General features: G+C 36.0%; 1 protein-coding gene across 1 annotated transcript in view; it reads right to left on the reverse strand.

Annotated features, from left to right (window-relative positions):
* The window catches only part of eys (eyes shut homolog), a 238,982-nt gene that overhangs the window by 79,303 nt on the left and 137,247 nt on the right, over nt 1-22,432 (reverse strand). The window contains exons 26-30 of the mRNA XM_051917822.1: nt 13,077-13,261; nt 12,874-12,965; nt 8,060-8,210; nt 5,082-5,194; nt 1,639-1,877 (exon numbers count right to left, since the gene is read on the reverse strand). Of these exons, the coding sequence (XP_051773782.1) occupies nt 1,639-1,877; nt 5,082-5,194; nt 8,060-8,210; nt 12,874-12,965; nt 13,077-13,261 (780 nt within the window). The remainder of the gene's footprint in view (nt 1-1,638; nt 1,878-5,081; nt 5,195-8,059; nt 8,211-12,873; nt 12,966-13,076; nt 13,262-22,432) is intronic.

Here is a 22,432-nt window from a genome sequence, read left to right on the forward strand (position 1 = left end):
GGTACAGATGGATAGCGGACCATTTAAACTGAGCAGTGTTTGGGGTACAACACTGCTCAGTTTAAAGGTCTTGTCCTTACGCACAGATTTCTCCAGTTTCTCTGAATCTTTTGATGATGTTATGCACTGTAGATGATGAGATTTGCAAAGCCTTTGCAATTTGACGTTGAGGAACATTGTTTTTAAAGAAATTCCACAATCTTTTTACGCACTTTCACAGCTCTGCCCATCTTTACTTCTGACAGACTCTGCCTCTCTAAGACATCCCTTTTATAGCTAATCATGTTACAGACCTGATATCAATTAACTTAATTAGTTGCTAGATGTTCTCCCAGCTGAATCTTTTCAAAATTTCTTGCTTTTTCAGCCATTTGTTGCCCCTGTGCCAACTTTTTTGAGACCTGTAGCAGGCATCAAATTTGAAATGAGCTCATTTAGTGGATAAAAGTGTAAAATTTCTCAGTTTAAACATTTATGTTATGTTATCTATGTTCTATTGTGAATAAAATATTGGCTCATGTGATTTGAAAGTCTTTTAGTTTTCATTTTCATTTCATTTCATTTCAAGTCCTTTTGTGCCATATACATGGAAAATACCAAGTATGTTTCCCATAATTAGCAGTAAATAAATATGAAAATACTGACAGCTTCATCTGAAAAGGTCTGTTCACAAACACATCAATCAATGCCTGGCACTGCACAAAAATAGAAAACCTGAAAGAAGAATGAATGATCTTTAGTTAATTTGAAGACCGGCGTCTCACCGCCAGAGAATCTCAATGTTACATCAATAGAGACAGATGAACTTGTAGCTCAGCAAATTAGCTCTTTACCTGAGCATTGGCTTATTGATACAGGGCAAAACATAGTGAGTCAGCAGGAGCTGGAGCAAAATACAATAAAAAAGCAATTAGCACTATAAAGGAGCACATTACAATGAATACCCAACTGCTGGGAGTGCATAAAATTTCTGTTTTTTCAGTTTTCCTCAGGTGGTGATTTTGATAAAAGAAAAGGTCCGTTGTCAGTTTAGAGTTTAGCAAATTGTTAAAGTGTGAAATATTCTTCCATGACAGCTCAGTACAGTAAGTTGAGTGTCAGTCAATATCAATTGGGTTCACTGTGTAAGAGACTTTTTCACTACACCAGAATTTAATATCATTCATGTCTTATTCTGGCATGAGGCAGAGGAGGTAAAATGAATCTGGAGAACACGGGTGACAGGGTCACTATCTCATTTGTAGTAGAACTCAGAGGTGAGCAGATAGAAGGGTTTCTGACATTACAACTTGCTTATATGGATCTTGCGTTAATCACAGCATGAATTATTTAAAGTCATCCCTGGTCCAACAACAGGGCAAGGTTTTCATTTTACCATTTACGAAAATGTACCAACACATCTGCCTCCAACACTGCTTCTGTATTTTTTATTAGTAAAAATGTTTGGTGGTAGATCAGTTTCCGCTTTTGCAGGTGAGGTACTATGTTTTATGATATCAATCAAATTGTCTTTTTTTAAAGCACCACACCAAATTTGACCACTCATCAGAGTTAGGTTAAGGTTAGTAGCTATAGTCATATTACAAAATAAGTTTTTTTTGCTGTGATGTGGAGGGGGAAAAGAACCAGAGGTATCACCTTGTTCACACAAGCGTCCCATGAAGTGCAGAGGACAATCACAAAAAAAAGACGAGGCTCCGCTGGGCAGAGAGACGGGCCGACACACTCCGCCGTTGAGACAGAGCCCCTGCGGGCAGACAGGTGAAGGCTGGGTGGGTGGGAATATTCTGATACGCCCACCAGGAGGGGTTTCCAATGTGATGAGCTGAGGAGGGGAATCTGTGGAGTTTGCTGGTGGGTCATGATGCCATTGAGACCTACAGTAAATAATATGTGAGCAAATGAAAAGGCGAGGATTAAAAATGGATCCACTGAAATACATTACCATGGGGCAAATTTACTAATCACTAACAATTATTTCAGAGCAAAATCATGCATTTAATTCACTAACCACTTGCAATCCAGTTTATCCAGGCAAATTATTCACAATTGCTCCCTTATTTACGAAACTCAGTGCTATATGAGCCTAATCACATCCATTTATGGTAAAAAAGCAAGCGATAAATGAAATGTCATTTAAAAGAGATGTTTGTGGCAGGGTTGTGTGGCATTCATAATTTAATTGAGGATGCTGTTTAAAGTCCAATTCAATTCCTGAATTTAATTTGAGGTACCAAACAGGATCCAGAATAGCAAATGAAATTTGAATGTAAGGACGCAGAATTAAATGTTAAATTCAAAGAGATTCACATTACCATAATTTTTAACTAGAAAACTAGACAGACAGACAGATACATGCAGACAGAGAGATATATAGATTAGACAGAAAGACAGATAAATAGACAGATAGACAGACAGACAGACGGATAGATAGATAGACAGACAGACAGATAGATAGATACACAGACAGACAGACATATAGATAGATACACAGACAGACAAATAGATACAGACAAATAGACAGACAGACAGATAGATAGATAGACAAACAGACAGAGATATAGATACACAGACAGAGACAGACAGACAGACAGACAGACAGACAGACAGACAGACAGACAGACAGACAGATAGATAGATAGATAGATAGATAGATCGACAGACAGACAGACAGAGATATAGATACACAGAGACAGACAGACAGACAGACAGACAGACAGACAGATAGATAGATAGATAGATAGATAGATAGATACACAGACAGACAAATAGATAGACAGACAGAGATAGATAGATAGATAGATAGATAGATAGATAGATAGATAGACCGACAGACAGACAGACAGAGATATAGATACACAGACAGAGACAGACAGATAGATAGATACACAGACAGACAAACAGATAGACAGACAGACAGACAGACAGATAGGCAGACAGACAGACAGATATAGATAGATAGATAGATAGATAGATAGATAGATAGATAGATAGATAGACAGATACACAGACAAATAGATAGACAGACAGACAGACAGACAGATAGGGTAGACAGACAGACAGACAGATATAGATAGACAGACAGACAGACAGACAGACAGATAGACAGATAGATAGATAGATAGATAGATAGATAGATAGACAGACAGACAGACAGACAGATAGACAGATAGATAGATAGATAGACAGACAAATAGATAGACAGAAATATGTTTTTGTGTGCTTCCTACACAACCTAGCACTCAGAAATGACCCAAAAGATCAAGAATTACACAATGCAGATTGACAGAATTTTGTGGACATTTACCTGATTTGCATAATTCCTTTAGTGAATTGGGCGCTAAAACAATGCAGACTGCGCATGCAAATATGCAGCGCTATCAGTGGGTGACATTCATTCTTAGTGAATTCCCCCCTAGAGTTTTAATCAGAGGGGCAAAGGATATGGAGCAACCTCCTCTACATTCCTTAATCTTATAATTACACACAACACAGACAAGCCCCATTTGTAAAATTAAAACCATACTCACATGCATATTAAAAATCTATATTAATTATGCTGTTCAACACAAAATGGATGCACATCAGTACTGACATTTAAATCTAAATACAGCTAGGAAGCATCCTGGAAATGATTTCAGACACCCGAGACATTATATCAATACGCTGTCATTTTATGGGAAAGAGCAGATCCAACATTTTGCTAAACACCTCGGTTTATGTTAGACGGAAGAAAGAAGGGCATATAGGTTCATGATGGTGAGTAAATGATGACGATGTGAAATTTATGTTAACATTCATCACAATGTCCTGAAAAATCTATTATTTATTATTATTAATAATATATTATATTATATATTATATTATTATTAATAGAGGGATTATATAGTAAGAAACTCTCAAAACACAGTTATGCCTACATTTCAATCACCTCTGCAATTAAGTGAACACTAAATCAGAACTCACAGAACCACCATGATATATCTTACTAAAGGCCCTGACTGATGTTTCCTTTAAATTGTAAGTGAGCACCATATAAGATGCCACAAATTGCTGTTCTTTTTGGAAACCCCATCTCCCCATTTCACTGCAATTCCAGACAGATGACAGAACAGAATAAATAATATATGATAATAAAGAGAGGCCGCAAATCTACCTCATTTAAATATTAACAAGTCTGTGTGGTCACCAATCTCATGCTTGGCTCAAGACTCATTTCCTACTGCTTGAAAAAGGCCTTTCTACAGAAAAACCCAAAGTCAAAATGAGTGCTTGCATTTTCTTTGGAACACTAATACACAATGTGTGAAGCCACACACTTAAATATCCCTAGAATCTCACTCTTGTTGAGCAATTTGTACACAGCATGAACGTACAGCACCTGTGCACTCAAGTGACGTGCTAAATTATAGATTGTGTGCTTGAGAGATGGCTGACAAGGCTGGCAAATAGCACATTTCAAGAGCCATGAGACAAAAGGAAAAATACATTTTTTTTTTTTTTTTTTTTTTAAATGGAAGCAACAAAGTGGAGCTTTCCCTGAAATCAGTGTTGGGAAAGCTAATTCCAAACTGTAGCTTTCCAAACTACTCATTGTTTAAATTAATTCATGATAATGTTTAAAATCAGTATTTAGCTACTGTACATTGAAGGCTATTATGGATATATGTAGGAGCCTCCTTAAAGTGAAAAATATTTTAAAATATATATACCTTCAGATTAAGAATTTTCAGATTTATTCAGAGTAGCATTTATCTGGCTTAATAACATTGAGGTTTATTGAATGAATGAATCTTGTGATAAATCAGTCACATTAATCAGCATTAATCAGACAAATTTACATTTTTTTTTTTTTAATAGTTCAAAAAAAATGAAGTGATGAACTGCAAAGTTCAGTATTTCTCTATAAAAAAAAAAGGTACAAAATTCTGTGCTAGAATTTCTACAGTGACAAAAAAATAAATGAATCGTTTCTTTTTGAACAAACTGATTCAATAATATGAATCATTTAAAATGAATTTAGACTCCCCAACACTGCACAGAACTGTATTGATTCCTGATGGAGAATCAGGTTCAATTACCTGCAGTTGTCAACATTGTTCCTGGCAATGGAATGGTCCACACGGAATCTTCTGAGCTTATTAATTTCGATTATTTCAATGCAGCCGGTGTAGTTGTGGAAAGGCTCAGCTTCCTGAGGGAACACGGAAAACAACAAAGTCTCAAGCAGTTTCTTCAGAGGAAAACAGAAAAACATCTCAGACCTAAGGGTGAAAATGAAAAACAGCTAGAAAGCAGCTATTCTGGGAGAAGAAAGTGCCATACAACAAAGAGGTTGCATTTTAAGGCACAGTTCACCCAAAATGAAAATTCATTATTTACTTACTCTCATGTTGTTCCAAACCTGTATGCTGTTATTTTTCCTTGGAACATTTTTTACTTTCCATTCAACAGTTCATAGTGACCAAGGACTTACAAAGACAAAACACAACAAGACAAGTAGTTCACATGACTTGTGCACTATATTCCAAGTGTTAACACAATGCAATGCTTTGTGTGATGAATATACTGAAATTTAACAGCATACAAGTCTGGAACGACATGAGTGAGTAAATAATGAAAGAACTTTTTTTTCTTTGGTTATATGTATTAATACAATGACACTTTTCACTGTATAAACATACATTTATAAATGCTACAAATCCAACTGAATGTTTTTCATAGGCAATAAAGATTCTTCAAATGAGACAGAAATGGCTCATGCAACATTACCAGAAGGAGAAACTGCATTGATGGCAAAAAAATAAAAAATAAAATAAATAAAAATATAACCTCAATTTCATTAGCAGTGCTGTGAAAAGCGAAAAAAAGTATGTGGATTCAATCTTTGTTGTCTAGACGCATACATCTCACCCTCTCCTTTTTTCTTCTCTTAACAGTATCTCAAGTGCCCGTGACCTGCTTCTAGCTGCCTGAAGGAAAATGAAAAGTGTGCCTGCTAGTTTCTCAGAGCTTTATCACTGTCAATATGTAGACCTTGACAGTTCTTTGAAGCCCTGTGAACCAGTTTTTAGTAACCTGAAAATTACTGAAAAATTCATGTCCATTTTAATTCAAATTAAGTTGTTGGTAACGCTGCAGTAAGTGGTCAGGTCATAGTGTAACATGACGCAAACCATCAATCTTTCATAGTTTCTCAGATGACTTTTCCACATCCTTTCTAGTCATTTGCAAATACAGGATAAGGATTTGTAGATTCGTTAATGAATCATTCAGACCAATTTGTGAATCTGTTTGATTCAAAAGAATCTCCTCAAAAGTGTGATTCGCTACCAAATCAAACATTTTTAAATTATGCTAATTTAAAGCTTCCTAATTTTGTTTTGGAGGTCTCCTACAACAGGTTTATATATATCTAAAACACTTTAATTTTCTCATAATATACATTTAATATCACCCCATTTCTCAAAGATTCTGAAAACGGTTTGTTCGAAGATTCAGTCTCTCTAAACCTCTCCTTTCCGAGAGCCTATTCTGCTCTGATTGGTCAGATGGCCCAGTCTGTTGTGATTAGTGGAACGCTTACAGTGCGTGTCGGCAAATAAACACCTATTATTATTTCTGAATTTCAGCTCTGTAGGCTTGCTCAGCACTTTTATACACAGTGATACAAACAGTAATGATAGCATCAGTTTTTCTCATATCATTCACAGTGTGAGTCCTCATCCTTTCGCAGAACATGCAAAGTGGATTTGCAGCGCTGAAAACAGCGTTTTCTCAACATGTCGACAACATAAACAAAACTCTTCCACGTCTCAGCTACAACCACAGTGTTTGTAGACATTGTTTGCGGGCAGCCAGTGAAAACCATAGGCTGGCATTATGCAAATTTATTACATTGTTATGTAGGTTTGTAACAGGAAGTGAGACTGGAATGTAATGGAATGAAAGGTAATATTTGAAAAAGCATGACAGGGGCACTTTAAGGCTTGCGAGCAATATTAACTATAAACATATTATGACTTTCAGTGACTTTAACTCTCTCAAGATGAATGGTAAAAAGATTGTATTTGGCTATACTTAATTGATATTGGATATACTTAATATTAAATTGCTAATTAAGAAAACTTTACATTTCAAGCTGAAGTGTAAAGTGTGAAGTGTAAACTATAAATTCTAAGAAAGCATGAACACTATGTTGAAACAAAAATTTTTTCAGTGATAGACTACTGTTCAAATGTTTGGGATCAAAAAGAATTTCTTTTATGCTATCAAAACTGAAATATTGTGAAATATTAATACAATTTAAAATAACTGGTAACACTTTACAATAAGGTCTCAATTGTTAACATTATAAGCAATACATTTGTTACAGTATTTATTAATCTTTGTTAATGTTACACTGTAAACCCCAAATAAGTTGGCAAAACTCAAAAAATTTGAGGTAATCAGTTACATCAATTTTTTTAAGTTAAGAAATTCTAAGTTTAAGTAAGCAAGTAAGCAGATTTTAATTTGGTACTCATACATTTTAATTACTCCTAACTTGAAATTTATGAGTATTTTGAGTATTAACACTTAATTTTAGTATTTATTCTCCTTTTCGAGTGTCATGGCAAAGCATGCTGGGAAATAGAAATCCCAGCCCAGTTTCAGGTACATTTAAGTTTGTCTAAATTAAAAGAAACAAGTTCATAAAACTCAAAACAATGAAACAATTCAGATGACTTAAAATGTGTCAGTTTTGTGAACCCAAAAGGAAAAGAAAGTTCTAAATACTCATAAAACTTAATTTGATTGAACTAACTTGTTTAACTTGAGTTTGCCCTACTCAAACCAATTAATTATTTTGAGCATTAAGGTTTACGGAGTAGTTAATATAAATACAGTCTTTGAATGTTTGTTCATGTTAGTACAGTGCATTAAACAATAGCAATACATTGTATACACACACACATATATATTACTGACACCAAACTTTTCAGTGGTAGTGTACACTACATGGCCTTTTTCTCAGGATATGACTCTAAAAAGAACCTCACACAGAATCAGTTCTTACTTTATAGGGTGAATGCAGGAGAGGAAGACCTCCTACGAAGAGATGGTCAGTTCTCTGTAAACTCATGGCTGATGTGTCATTTCTTGGAATACTTCTGACAGTCTTAAAGCCAGAAATAGTGACTTCAGCTGCACACTGAGGAAAATATTGTCTGTGAAATTAAAAAGATAAAAACAAACTAAAGGAGCAATTTGATATGCATATGGACAAAATGTTCTCTGTCTTGTTAGAAACCATCATTTCAGGCTCCCGTTTCCTGTATCTCTTCACCTAATGGCTGTAAGTGCACTCAATTAATGATCTTTAGTATTAATACCACAGATGTCTTTTAAGGCAATTCAGTTTATGTTAATAAGATACATTTGCTATGCCTAAAGGAGAACACAATTACTTTAAAAGCTAAGCACTGCTAATGCCTGCTTTATCTGTTATTATTTTCTGCTTTTTTAATATTCAGACCAAAAACAGGTTATGCTGAATGACTCCTAATGAATGTGTTGTTTCCATGGATACTTGAGATACAGGAAGGCACTGAGAAAGAAAAAAGGTCCACAGTGAATTCATTAGCCACTACAGCATTTAAAATATCATGGTTATCGTGGTTTTCGACTGGAACTAACTGTCACTGTGTGATTTAAGGCCATGCTATGTATGTAAATGGTTTAATCTCATTTCAAATATCAGCATATCATAACATAATGTATGTGATACAGCTTAAAAAAATGTAAATGGTTTTATTGCCAGTTAAATGCTAATTAAAATGGCAGGCTACTGCTGTAACACTGTAAATCATGACAGAAAAAAAAAATCCACTAAACAAAACAAATGATTTGCTATGCTCAAGGGCATCTTTCACCTGCAGCTAATTGTTTCCTCTCTTCCTTTTAAAGACATCTTATGTGTCCCGGACAGACTGTTCCGGAGATGTACCCAAGCCTTGGGAGTTTTCCAAAGCTTATTCTGCCCTTCCAAACAACAGGGGAGGAAAGATAATTACCTCAGTGTGGATTCTGGGATAACTATGTGCAGCTGGAGGATTGGCCTACAGATGCTCAGCTCATAATGGCAGTACCCCCCCCCCCACCCCCCCAGCCTTGATATCCGTCTCCCCCTTCCCTGAGGTTCAGAGAAGCCAATCTTGACTGATTTGTTAAGCCTGTAATTCACAAGCCATGGAGTTTTTCCTCTAGCATTGCTCCACACCTCAGGAGGACAGACCACCAGGCCCTGGACGTCCTCCCTCTGGAGCAGCCGAAAAGACTGTTAATTTAGAAGAGCTCCGCCAGAGCAGCCTGGCATCTCGCCAGAGAGCCACTGGTCCCATTGAGTCTTGAGAAGACAGTTCCTCAGCAGGACACACAGAGAATGCTCCTTTCACTTAGAAATGCTTTAAACGCAACAATAAAGCACAGCACGGTCCTTTAAACTGTTTCACACTTTCACTTGGTCATGTGAGACATGAATAAGGGAGTGAAACTTAAAGCATTGCATTGTACCTTGTTTTTTTTTTTTTTCCTGTGGTCCACTTATATTGTTTTGTGCACAAAAAAAATTTTGTTACTGAATTTTACATGACCATTTTCCACCCTCTCTGTGACCCTCAGTCTGTGATTTGAGCCTTTAAGAATTCGATAACACTTTATTTTGATGATCCACTTTAGACATTGTGTTGAGTATAAGTAATGTTGCACCTACATGTCAAGTAACTCTCATTAGAGTATAGAGATAGTAGAATATTAGTAGACTGTCTACTTAATATCTGCTAACACTTTGTATTAATGCTCCCCCAACAGACTTTGCAAGTACAGGTCAACTTACTTTACCAACCCTACCCTTGACCATCTACTAATACTCAACTAATACTCTATTAGTTGAGTATTACATTACACAACATTACTTATAGTCAACAGAATGTCTAAAGAGGACCATCAAAATAAAGTGTAACCCAGAATTCTAAATGCCCTCTTTACCACAGTTGTGCAAAATTCAGAATTCTTTTCAGTTCCTGAGCTTCAATTTGAATGTAATTCATCATGACCCACAATTAGAATATGAGTTGGAATGGAAGAAAGAGGAATGCACTGAACTGCAATTCAAAGAAATTCAACACAATGCCACAACAGAGACATCAAATTAGTGCAACATTTTTTGTTAAAAAACTTGACAACTAATGACCTAAGTCTATTTATTCCCTGATATGTAGAATCATTGTCTTTTAACAATTAATTAACACAGACATCAATTTCCAATTGTCACTCCTATTATTTAAAAAATAAAACCAAAAAAAAAAACCCTCATATAATCATGCATGTGTGACAACAATCACTTACTAGCCTTTTCTGTGTAAAGTTATAGTGCAACAGTCAGGTGCATTTGATTTTGTAACGGTAACTTATAAACCTTTAAAGACACACCTATTGTGAGCTAAGGTTGTTAATCCATGGTATTTGCATCTGCTGAAGACGTCAGGCCGCATAATTTCATTATTTTTAAAATAATTGTGTTTAACAGCGGAATTACCCAGTAGTTCTTTCTATCGTTAAAGGGTTAGTTCACCCAAAAGTGAAATTTCTGTCATTAATTACTCACACTCATGTCGTCCCAAACCCATAAGAACTTTGATAATCTTTGGAACACCAATTAAGATATTTTTTGTGGAATCTAACGGTATCCGAACCACACATAGGCAGCAATAACATTGCACCTTTTGAGGTCCAGAAAGGTAGTAAAAACATCATTAAAATAGTCAAAGTAATTGGTTCAAACTTAATGTTATGAAGCGATGAGAATACTTTTTGTGCGCAAAGACAAAACACAAATATATATATATATAAAAAAAAAATACAGTCTATAGGCAATTTTGTTGCCATGACAATGCAATGCCTAAAAGCTTCTGATTTCAAATCCTCCAAAATTGGCCCTATAATTACATTGTGCCTCCATAACCTTTTTAATTTTATTTTTTTTATTTATTTATATTTTTTTTTAAAGAAAAGGATAAAAATCAGGGGTGCACATAAGTGGTGCGCAGGTGCACATGCGTGGTAAAAAATAAACGATGCTCACCAGAAAACATGGAGGGAAGCGTTTTTGAGTACCAACATTTTTGAGGACCGATTCACAGGGACACGTTTACTTACTGGAGTAGGATTTTTCTCCATCTCTGGTAAGATAGCAATCATGATGATAAGTGTGTTATTTAATTATTAGGCGTGCAACAGATCGCAGTTAATCCGTGATCCGTACGGATAAGGTCCAGCGGTTCGGCACGCATGCGATTCGTGGATTAACTGCTAAATTTACCATCATAGAGTGAAAGTTTATCATTTGGACGTGGTTTGACTCGCCAAGTAACACATTCAACCGATTTTAAAAGCGGAAGAAGAGGCGAAAATCGGGACTCGAGAGAGAGCGAGCTCGAACACCGTATTAATTCCTCTTTCGCATTTACTTGCGCTTGAACGGACACATACACACAAAATTATGTCAAAATACCCGTCTCGGCAAGTATTCTCTCGGTTATGTCATAAGTGAACAGTTGAAAAAGAAACCGGATGTGTGTCAGTTATTCGGTCTGTGCTTTACTTCTTAAAGTGACAGCAGCCTAATATTCTTGCTGTTGTCTGTGTCATTAATGTTAGTAAAATAAAATAAAAAAAAATTAAAAATTATCATCATCTATCATGTTCGAGAGAAAAGAAGATAGTGAGGAGAGCAGTCAGGAGGAAAGTGATGAGGACAGCTTTTAGGATAAGTGTGTCGCATAAAGTGTGAGTACTAAGCAACATCTCCAGGTGCTCCCTTGAGAACCAGACCAAAAAAGTTATGTGCACCCCTGATATAAATCATTTTTGTGGTAATCAACATTATCGATTGAGCTTAATTTGTAATAAATCTGGAATATTACTTTCAATTCTAACAGCTCCTACATTTAACCTGGTTAGTGAATAAGACAATTCAGCCCAATGACATAACACAATTGTTTAGTAAATACACATCTTAACTAGTACAACAAACTCTATTTCAAAAGATGAAGAATCTTGATTTTAAAAATATGCCCCCTTTTAAGAGATGGTCTCAATCCTGATTTTTTTTTTCTTTTGACACCACTCTTTCAGCAAGTCTTTTGCTAGTTGGCACAAAAGTAATGACTGATTTGTGCAGCTGGTGTATCTTGGAAGCTTTTCAGAATCTCTATGAAAAACAGACATAAACAGGCTGACGCACTCAAGATCGGGAGCTGGCTAAAGCGTCAGGATGTGAAGAGGCTGTGCTGTCTCTCAGAGATGAAATCTTTCAATGACTGTGTGACCGTGCATTTCACTTTCTGCTGAAGCGGATGAAAAGAAACAAACCTAATGGACCTGTATGAATTGTGCTTTTGAACATCAAAGACCTTTCAGCAATCTTTCAGCTCTCAGTCAAAATACCCAGAGCTAACAAATCTGGGGTTAGATTGCACCCATTACAGAGTTGAACAAATGTAAGTATAAGAGGTGGAGAGAAACACTCCCCATCATGTAAATGAATAATATATTGTGTATTTTACCTGTAAGCATCTAAATGCCATTTGATTGGCTGTTGATCGACTGACTATGAATAGAGCCTTTCTATATTTAAAATCTAATTATTTTCTGTGGTCTATTTCAACTTATTTATAAGCTACAAAAGGTTACCTTTATACACTGACAACCAGTTTCACCATCTGTTTCCAGTTAATTAACTTTTTCCATGCCCATTACACAATTGTCTGATTAATTTTTAACCTCTGTGATCTCAAAACTACTTGCATACTGGAGGAGAAATTCTCTTACCTCAAAAGCACCACATGCTCATCTCCATCAGCAACCTGCTGTGCTGTATTGAGCCGCTGAACTCCCTCATTTTGATTGCAAGAAAAGTCATACTGGAGTGTGTGGGTAATTGTGGGTTAGTTCCTATTCTTTGATCTATTATGTGTAAGGGTAATGACATAACTATAAAAAAAACACAAATGTATATGCATATGCAGTTTTACCTGAAGCGTTCCATTGGAAATGTAGAGTTTGATGAAGAAGGCACCTTTTTTGGCACTGGTCGAATACAGCAGCGTTCCGTACCTGCATTCAGTCTGGAATCTCACTGTGACACTGAGCGTAGCTCCAACTTCAATGCCCTCAAACTCCAAAAAGGATTTCCCAGAATATCTCCCAAAACTAATATCTGCAGGAGGGAAACGTAGCAGTTAAACAGTGTTAGCGTAGCTTCGCTCAACTTGAACGGTGTAAAGTAAAAGTCGACACTTGTGTGAATGTGTGTTGGCTGTACAGAGCCGAAATCTGCATAGATATCGAAGGATTTATTTCATTATGGGTGTTAGTAAACAAAAACATTTTTTTTTTTTTTTTTATAATTATATATACAGTTGCATTAAATATTTATGTTGAAATATATATTTAATACAAATACAAGAAAATGTAGCCTTACCCAACATTGAATCATATGAGAATGAACATCACAGAACCTCTGTTATCATGTTACTCCAACACAACCTTATTAATATTCAGTACTGTATTGTGAAATAAGAAACTGAACAACTGAGTCAATAAGAATGGAGAATCTGAATAAAAATAATGAATAAAATCTGAATAAACTGGAAAAAACAGGAATATGAATTAAGTCTCACATGGAAGAGAAACTTTTGTGACAGTTATTTATAATAATTATTTAAATATTTTAACATTTTACCATCCATATTTCATTCTACCACTATCCCCTTTTAAACAAAACTGAAGAAAGCATAAGAGTAACACATTATGAACACTAGAAACTAAAGAATTGATACTCTCCACATGAAATTCCCCACAATGAGCCAATATTTCTCAATTAAGCCTATATTGTTCTACCAGTTTTTAATATTGTAGGGTTACAAAGGATCACAGTGCTCTTAAAACTATGAATATGTTAATGCTAATTATGATAATGGTTAGCTCTGAGCAGAAAGAATAAGCAATAAGTATTATGTAACAGGGACTTAAAGCTAACATAAAACTATTACCTCTCATATTATTTTTGCAGTATGCAGTACAAAACAGAATCAGTGCTGCCAGACGTACGATAATTATCGTATTTGTACGATAATTTTGACCTCTGTATGATGTATGATCATAATGAAAAAAAAAATCCCATAATGTACGATAATTTCAGAATTTTGTGACACTTCAAATGATGGTCGTTGTAATCGCTTATACTCATTGATCTAGCTGTGGATCCTCTACGTCATGATTGTAAGGAGAACGTGAACGTTGTTAGTCATGTCTTCCATCTCATCACATGTTACTTCTCGGCCAATCATTGTGGAGAATGACTCTCTCTCACAAGCACAAGTTAACGTTCCTGCCGCAGCGCTTTTAGGTCAGTTGTTTCCCACTAAGGTACGCCTTATCTATTGTGGTAATTTGCAGGTCTTGTCAAAAAGTTGTTGGTCTAGATAAATAGCTGTATTCTGCACATTTGACTCATCAAGTCACCTTTATTTATATAGTGCTTTTTACAATGCAGATTGTGTCAAGGTATAGCTTTACAGAGATAGAGGGAACAAAATTTTGGCTGTACAGCAGCTAAAATAGTGTGATTGTCCAGCTTAAGTAAGTCCAGTATTGATTAATTCCATTGTAAAAATCATTAGTTATTAATTTAGTTCATTTACCTATACTAAAAACTTGTGTATGATAATTTTCTTCCAAATACGATAATTTTGAGCTTCTGGTACAATACTTGGACATTTCCAATCTGGCAACACTGAAAAGATATATGTTGTTATTTTTACGGTTTCCCACAATGCAATGCTCCCTTACCTGACCTTCCATTTCCAATGTGATTTTTTTTTTTTTTTTTTGTATAATCATACTGCAATACATTCATATAAGCAGTAAAAATAAAATTCCAAATAATGTCGCATATCGTCAAATTTGTATCCTATATAATCAGTACAAACAGATTCTGGAATGTGCAAAATAACACACACACACACACACACACACACACACCACCATAACCATTAAAAAAAAAAAAAAAAAAAAAATCAAAGGAGATATAACACAAAAAGTAATAAAATAAATACATAAATAAATAGAACTAAAATATTAAATTTAATTGCCATTTCAGTTTGAAGTCAATTCAAAGTGGTGCCACCAATGCAATTTGCAGTAATAAGTTATAAGCAGTAATAAGCACTTTTTTGACCACTTTGAATTTACATTCACAGAAAATCTTGCTGAAACTTTGGCAAACAGAAATTATTATGAGTATATGTTATATGGATGAAGATGTTTTAACTACATTTTTTACAGACTACAAAAGTTCAAATGATCTCAGAGAAAGATTTTCCACATCGTCCACATTTTTTTTTTTTTTTGAATTAGCGCTATAAACCGTGCTTTCATTTGACTCAGAAAAATCTGAGGGCCTGTAAAACAGGTGGCTGTAAGATCCCTGTCTTTCATTTTAAAGGTCTTTTATGATAATTGCGCCTGGTACAGTAGCTCCTTTCTCTCGCAGGAGTGTGATCAAAGCTAAGAGTGACCCATTACCTGCCATGACTTAGTACATTTAAAAAGGCAGTTTTTAGATTGGCTTTAATTGGGGGGGACTGAAGAATATCTCTCCAGAGAAAGTCTATTCCAATTAGTGGTAGGAAAGAGACGCTCGTCTAATGTTTTACCGCTGTCAGTGGATCTTCTGAAGCCACTGATGTTCACCTCGAAATGTCCTTACCACTGTAGTGCATCTATCATGTTTAGACATGGCAGAAAATAACAAATCTTTCATCCTTAATGAAACCTAAAAGCATTATGTGTTTAAAATTTCAAAGCATGCAGTTATTCAAACGCTATGTGCTGGCTAAAAAGCACAGGAACACGCCAGTTACCATTGATCATATTTTGTATCCCAAGAGCTGATAAAGCTAAAAAAAGGGCCTTTTTTCCTCCAGCGAGTGCATCGTAAATGAGAGTAACTTTCCAAGAGACGAACTCTTTATTGCGTAAACCTCTTTCTGTCAGCTTGAGGAACCTCAGCCCTGTACCATGAGGGGTTTTAGCAGGAATGAACAGTAACCCACATGATACTTGCAGTAGCACTTGGTTTGCCAAGAAAGGCACATAAATTCCCCTCGCAAAGAGAGTGAGTGACTGTCTGAGAGAAATTATACCAGCTTATTACATGCCTCATTTTAAGCCATGATATCCTGCTCTCTGTCATCCGTATCAGTTGGCAATTATGGGACATTTTCAGAGACTTCCACCCTCTTTGAGATCATTTAGGGTACTGATGCGGACAAACTTAAAAGACCGGCTCTGACTTGAGCAATTTGGCCTGAGCATTAGCGTTGGTCTGGAGTTAATGCCCTTCAATCTCAAATAGTTCCAACGAAAGGTCTCGCCTCGGGGTATTTTGCAATGAATCGCTCAGTAATGTGGACCTGCCTGGGGTATTACTCCCTCCATGTGATTGACCGATGCTAGGCTACAAAACAGAGCATGCAATTGGCGATTGCTGTCACGATTAATGGACCTACAGCAGATGAAGCCTTTATCAATATTTGCTTGACTTTAAATCTTTTTAATGCAGAAATCTTTTGATCTGCCGCCGAAGGTCTCTGGGGCACTTTGGCGATTAAGTAGCTTGTAGAAAAATCCCCTTGCGTCTGCTAAGTCCTGCACTCCATAATAGGACAAATACCTCAGAGTGAGGCCTGTGACTGGAAGAATGGAGACTTATCGGGAAACGAGAGGCTGTGATCTCCGATTAATGAGGATGAATGCAAGGCGACTACGGAGCGTCTACCTTCTCCCTCCCCTGGCGTTCCAGACAGGTTTACCAGTGCTGATGATGGAAAATTACCCCTCTGAGACTGAACCATTCATTAATTTGAGATGCTTGTTTGGACTGATATAAGGCTTTCACACAGTCCGTGATTGCTGCTGGGAGGCAAACTCTCACCTCATTAGCAGTTAACTCCAGATCCCTTTTTGAAATCTGCATTTCAGCCACTAACTTCTCTACGTGGTTGGCACAGTCTGCTCTCGCTGGTTCTTAAACATTCAAATCGTTCAAAACGGTCAATAGGGACAGGTGATTGCGAGCTCATTCAGAGGTTATTATCGACAGAGAGAGCTATGAAAGACACACTACAGGAAATATCTAACACAAAACTCACTGGATAAAACAAGTCCGCAAACACTTTGAGGGTAGTTATTGCTCATGTTTGCGAAATGCTGACTCTGCTGGATCGCTGCCAGCTGTGCTGATGAACACTATTATGGGATGTATAAATATAGATCTCTGTAAAGGGAAGAACAAGAGAGAGAGTCTGCGAAAAAGATCAGCGTTTTCCTCACGGCCATTCAAAAATACTGCTGTTTAATGTATGAATGGAAAGCGCATCCATTAAAACTATAGAGGTAAGTACTCATGAAATACATACAAATGCAAAACTAACTTTGCACTTATGCACCATTTCCAACAAAAACAGCTTCTTTTACACTTAAATAACTTTCATTAGATCATAGAGATCTACTGTACATCTTGGTACATAACTCTATTTTTACTACAGGCAGAAATGATAACTCAAATTATAAGGTGTGCTTTTTTCCTATGCGATCGGGATTGTTACCTGACGGACTATAAAATGTGTAAAAAAGGAAAGTGTTACTTCTAATTGTTCTAAGTCACTCGTATAATTAAAATACTTAAAAAAGGATTTAGATTTTTCAATATTAAAGTCACAATTTCCCTGTCACATATCTAATCAATTCTAAAGATATTTAGTAAGCTTTCTAATTATAGCACTAAAATACACACATAAATTTACAACAAAAACATACGTGCCCAAAAGAAAATAAGAAACATTACATAAAACTCTCAGATTTATAAGCCTCATAAGTCATGTTAATGAGATACAGATTGAGCAGATTGAAATCATGATGAATAATTCAATGCTAGTTATGCAAATAAATTAATGATCATTTTCCTTTATTGTCATATGATTTATGCCCTGTCTGCATACGTTACTCATCGCCCCATATATATATACATGTGCAAGAATTCAACTCGACATCAACATGCAATGACAGATCATGTAAAGTGAGCATCTTAAAGGGTTAGTTCACCCAAAAATAAAAATTATGTCATTTATTACTCACCCTCATGTCATTCAAGACCTTCGTTCATCTTCGGAACACAAATTAAGATATTTTTGATGAAATCCGATGGCTCAGTGAGGCCTATTTATCTAGTGATAGCCAATTTCAAAACACTGCTTCATGAAGCTTCGAAGCTTTATGAATCTTTTGTTTCTAATCAGTTGTTTGGGGTGCCAAAGTCACGTGATTTCAGCAGTTTGATACACGATCCGAATCACTGATTCGAAACAAAAAATTCGTAAAGCTTCAAAGCACTTTTTTGAAAATGGCCATGACTAGATATTGTTGAAAAGTCGTTATTTTGTTTTTCTGGTGCACAAAAATTATTCTTGTCGCTTTATAATATTAAGGATGAACCACTGTAGTCACATGAACTGTTTTAAATATGTTTTTAGTAGCTTTCTGGATTTTGAGAGGTTCGGTGACATTGCTGGCAATGGAGGCCTCACTGAGCCATCGGATTTCATCGAAAATATCTTAATTTGTGTTCTGAAGATGAACGAAGGTCTTACGGGTGTAGAACGACATAAGGGTGAGTAATTAATGACAGAATTTTCATTTTTGGGTGAACTAACCCTTTAAGTTCATTTGATATAGGAGCTCGACTAAAAAAAACAGTATTCCTCTTGAACACCACATTTGCAGTGAAAAGTAACAGTGTGCCAATTTATAATGTTTTTTTTAATTAGTTTTAGCTCATACTAAAGTCATGAGTTTTGTCACAAAATCAGAAAGATATTTTTTCCTCTTCCGAATATGATGGGGGCACAGTTGAACTCCCAACTGTGTCACAGTTTCTTTGCATTACCAAAGTGTTGCATCAACCATTTGTCCATGTAAAGTTTTACATCCAAACCAGCATGACCCGACTGCCAACGACTGACATCAAAATATCAAAGAGAAATTTCAAACTCTCTCTGTCTTTTGTTTCTATCTGAAATAGATTCTATACCCAGTAAGCTGGGAATGCAGAGGAGGAGGAGGAGAGGACAGCAGAAAGAGAGAGCAGAGGTATCATGCAAGTTCCTGGCTAATCTATTTATAGCTGCACCTAGGGCAAAAGACGTTTTTAGAGAGCGACCTAGATAGACATATCGATGAGAGTTTGTTGGCCTATCTGAAAGTTACAGTATATGTTCCTTGTTAAATAATAATTAAAATAAAAAGATTGTGTAGACAAATTATTTCTAATTTATTATAGTGTGAGACCAATGTTTGACTATGGGGCAATGAAATGTATAAAACAACAAAATAACAACTGGACTAGGTTTAAAAACTTTGCTCATTAATTACGGTCTAATATCCTGCTCCCATTTTTACTCAACCATTTGAATAAGCCGAGTGTAGGAGACCTAAATGTGCATCGGAAAGGAGCACGTCCTGATTTTGCCAAGTTCTTTCCTAGGTCAATATATTTTGTTGATCCTGGAACAACATTCCTATCCAAACATTTAATCCTAAACCATATCCATACACCTAAACCTAACCCCTTAAGTTATCCCTAAAATCAGAGGGAAATTATAGGTGAATAACACTGATGTAGAAGCACCAAACCCTGGTTGTAAGCCTAAACTTGACATAAACTAAACTCGTCCCTCAAATCTGATTGGTTGATTGGAATGTTGTTCCAGGATCAACAAAGATGTTGATCCTGGAACATGTTGTACTTGGTGAAGTCAGGTTCTGCAGGAAGTGAGAGGATAAAAACAATGGTTGTGCATCTTTTAGAATTGAATAAAGAAAGCCTTTTAAATTCAAATACAATTCCAGGATTGAAATTGATTTCAAATTGTGGTAGTAAACATGCAGAATTGCAAATGGAATTTGAATGCATATTGAATACAAAATAATTGAAATTCATATAAATTAATTTAATTTCTAACTAGAAAAGCAAATACTGTCAAGGTAAAATATGAATGTTTGCTTGAAATAGATATTATAGACAGTGATAGATATTTCATCATATTTAATAAACTTTTGTGGTCCCAGAATATCTTCAAAATTAAATTCAGTAAATGTCTTGTCCTGTCACTCTAATTTTACTTCCTGAAGGACATTGTCAATTTAAAGTGTTAGTTCACCCAAAAATGAAAATTATCCCATAATTTACTCACCCTCAAGCCATCCTTGGTGTATATGACCTCCTTCTTTCAGCTGAACAACTGGAGTTATATTAAAAATATCCTGGCTCTTCCAAGCTTTATAATGGGAGTGAATGGTACCCTAGATGTTGAAGCACCAAAAAAGCGCATCCATCCATCATAAAAGTAATCCACACGGCTCCGGTGGGTTAATAAAGGCCTTTTGAAGCAAAGCAATGATTTTTTTTAAGAAAAATATCCATATTTTAACTTTATAAACTATAATCACTGGCTTCCGGTAACGGCCGTAAGCAAATCGAGTTCCAGTAGAAGAGTGACCTCTAACCCGACGTATGACGTAGGATGTACAGTAGCGTAAGCTTAGGTGAGAGAAATCCTCCGACATTTCTCTTTAAAAATTTTCATTTTAGACTTCTAATTCATGACCGGTGTTTTGTTTTACTCTATCCTCTGTGCTTCCGTGTTCGTCATCATGCGTTGGGTCAGAGGTCACTCTTCCGCCGGAACTAGACTCGAGTACGGCCGTTACCAGACGCCAGTGATTATAGTTTATAAAGTTATAAATATGGATATTTTTCTTACAAAAGCGCATTGCTTTGCTTTAGAAGGCCTTTATTAACCCCCTGGAGCCGTGTGGATTACTTTTATGATGGGTGGATGTGCTTTTTTTGGGCTTCAAAATCAATTCACTCCCATTATAAAGCTTGGAAGAGCCAGGATATTTTTTAATATAACTCCAATTGTATTTGGCTGAAAGAAGAAAGTCATTTAGGATTGCTTGAGGGTGAGTAAATTATGGGATAATTTTCATTTTTAAGTAAAATTCACACTCATGAATTAAAAAAGAAAAAATTCTGAATTTTTTTTCTAAACCTGATAGATAAACAAGACAAGTACAGATGAAAATGAGAAAGAAAGAAGCAGGTTCAAAAACAAAAAACAAAAACAAAAACAAACCACACATACACAAAACAACATAATATAAAGTCTAACCATGAAGACTGAAACAAATGTGCATTCCTTTTATCTAGAATTTGGCTACCTCGTATCAGTCCAATCTGTCATTCTGTGAAAACGATCCCAGCCAGTTGTCCATCAAAAGAGTGTGTGGATTCCAAAGACTAAATGGATTTCTGAGTCCAACTTGAGATGATAGATTTATCCCGCCATTTTTGAGTTAGGACTATAGCAGCTTCCTTGAGTTTTATCTTCCATAAAAAATGGCCTCAATTCCACCCTGTCTGGACAATCGGAGAGCGATTACTCAGCTAGTGTACCTCTCGGGCACTTGAAGAAAATTCCCATGGATGCCCAGGCAAACCTTTAAAGCTGTCTGTAGCATTTGCCTTCCGCATTGTAAATTCATTGATTTCTGTAAAGTGCATGTTTAGAAAATTAACTGCACTATTCCCCAAGGGCACTGACTTTCACACACTTTGTCTTTCTCAGTAGTGGCTGAAGAAATTAGCGCTGATGGTATCTTAGAGCAAACATTCACGCAGTCATATCCATACGCATTTCTGCGCCCTCAAGAGATCCAAATGCAGTTTCTCTGTTTACTACATTTTTCATTCTGCGGAGAGGTTTAATTCCATTGTGTTGTGCCCCTCAGGACTACCATAAAGTCTAGCTTAAATGTCAAAATCACTCTCAATATTTGCCAGAAACACATTTACCTTTATTTTCGCCCTGTAACTGGCCTATTGATTTTTTGCTGTTCGCTTTGAATAGCGTCAATCTTATATACTCTTCTAGGGGTGCAGCATTTAAAAGATCAACCGTACGACAGAAACCCACCTGTAACTGAGAGAATGACATCTCATTTTCACTCTTTAACGCTGTGAAATGCAGTATTTAGAAAAAAATACTTTGAAAACGGCTACGGGCCAGCAGTTCATTTTAAATCAATTCAGAAAGAAAGCGAAAAGTCATGCTTTAGGGAAATGTAAGCGCATTCATGGGTTTTCTTCTTCTAAAATAACTTGCTTAGACTTTGCTTCACTAAATTACCTTCAGTGATTTGACAAATTTAGCCTCCAGAATCCATTTATTAGTCCATTGTCAGGAAATTGTGCAAGGATGGTTCA

Source organism: Ctenopharyngodon idella, chromosome 13 (assembly GCF_019924925.1).
Source record: "Ctenopharyngodon idella isolate HZGC_01 chromosome 13, HZGC01, whole genome shotgun sequence".
NCBI lineage: Eukaryota > Metazoa > Chordata > Actinopteri > Cypriniformes > Xenocyprididae > Ctenopharyngodon > Ctenopharyngodon idella.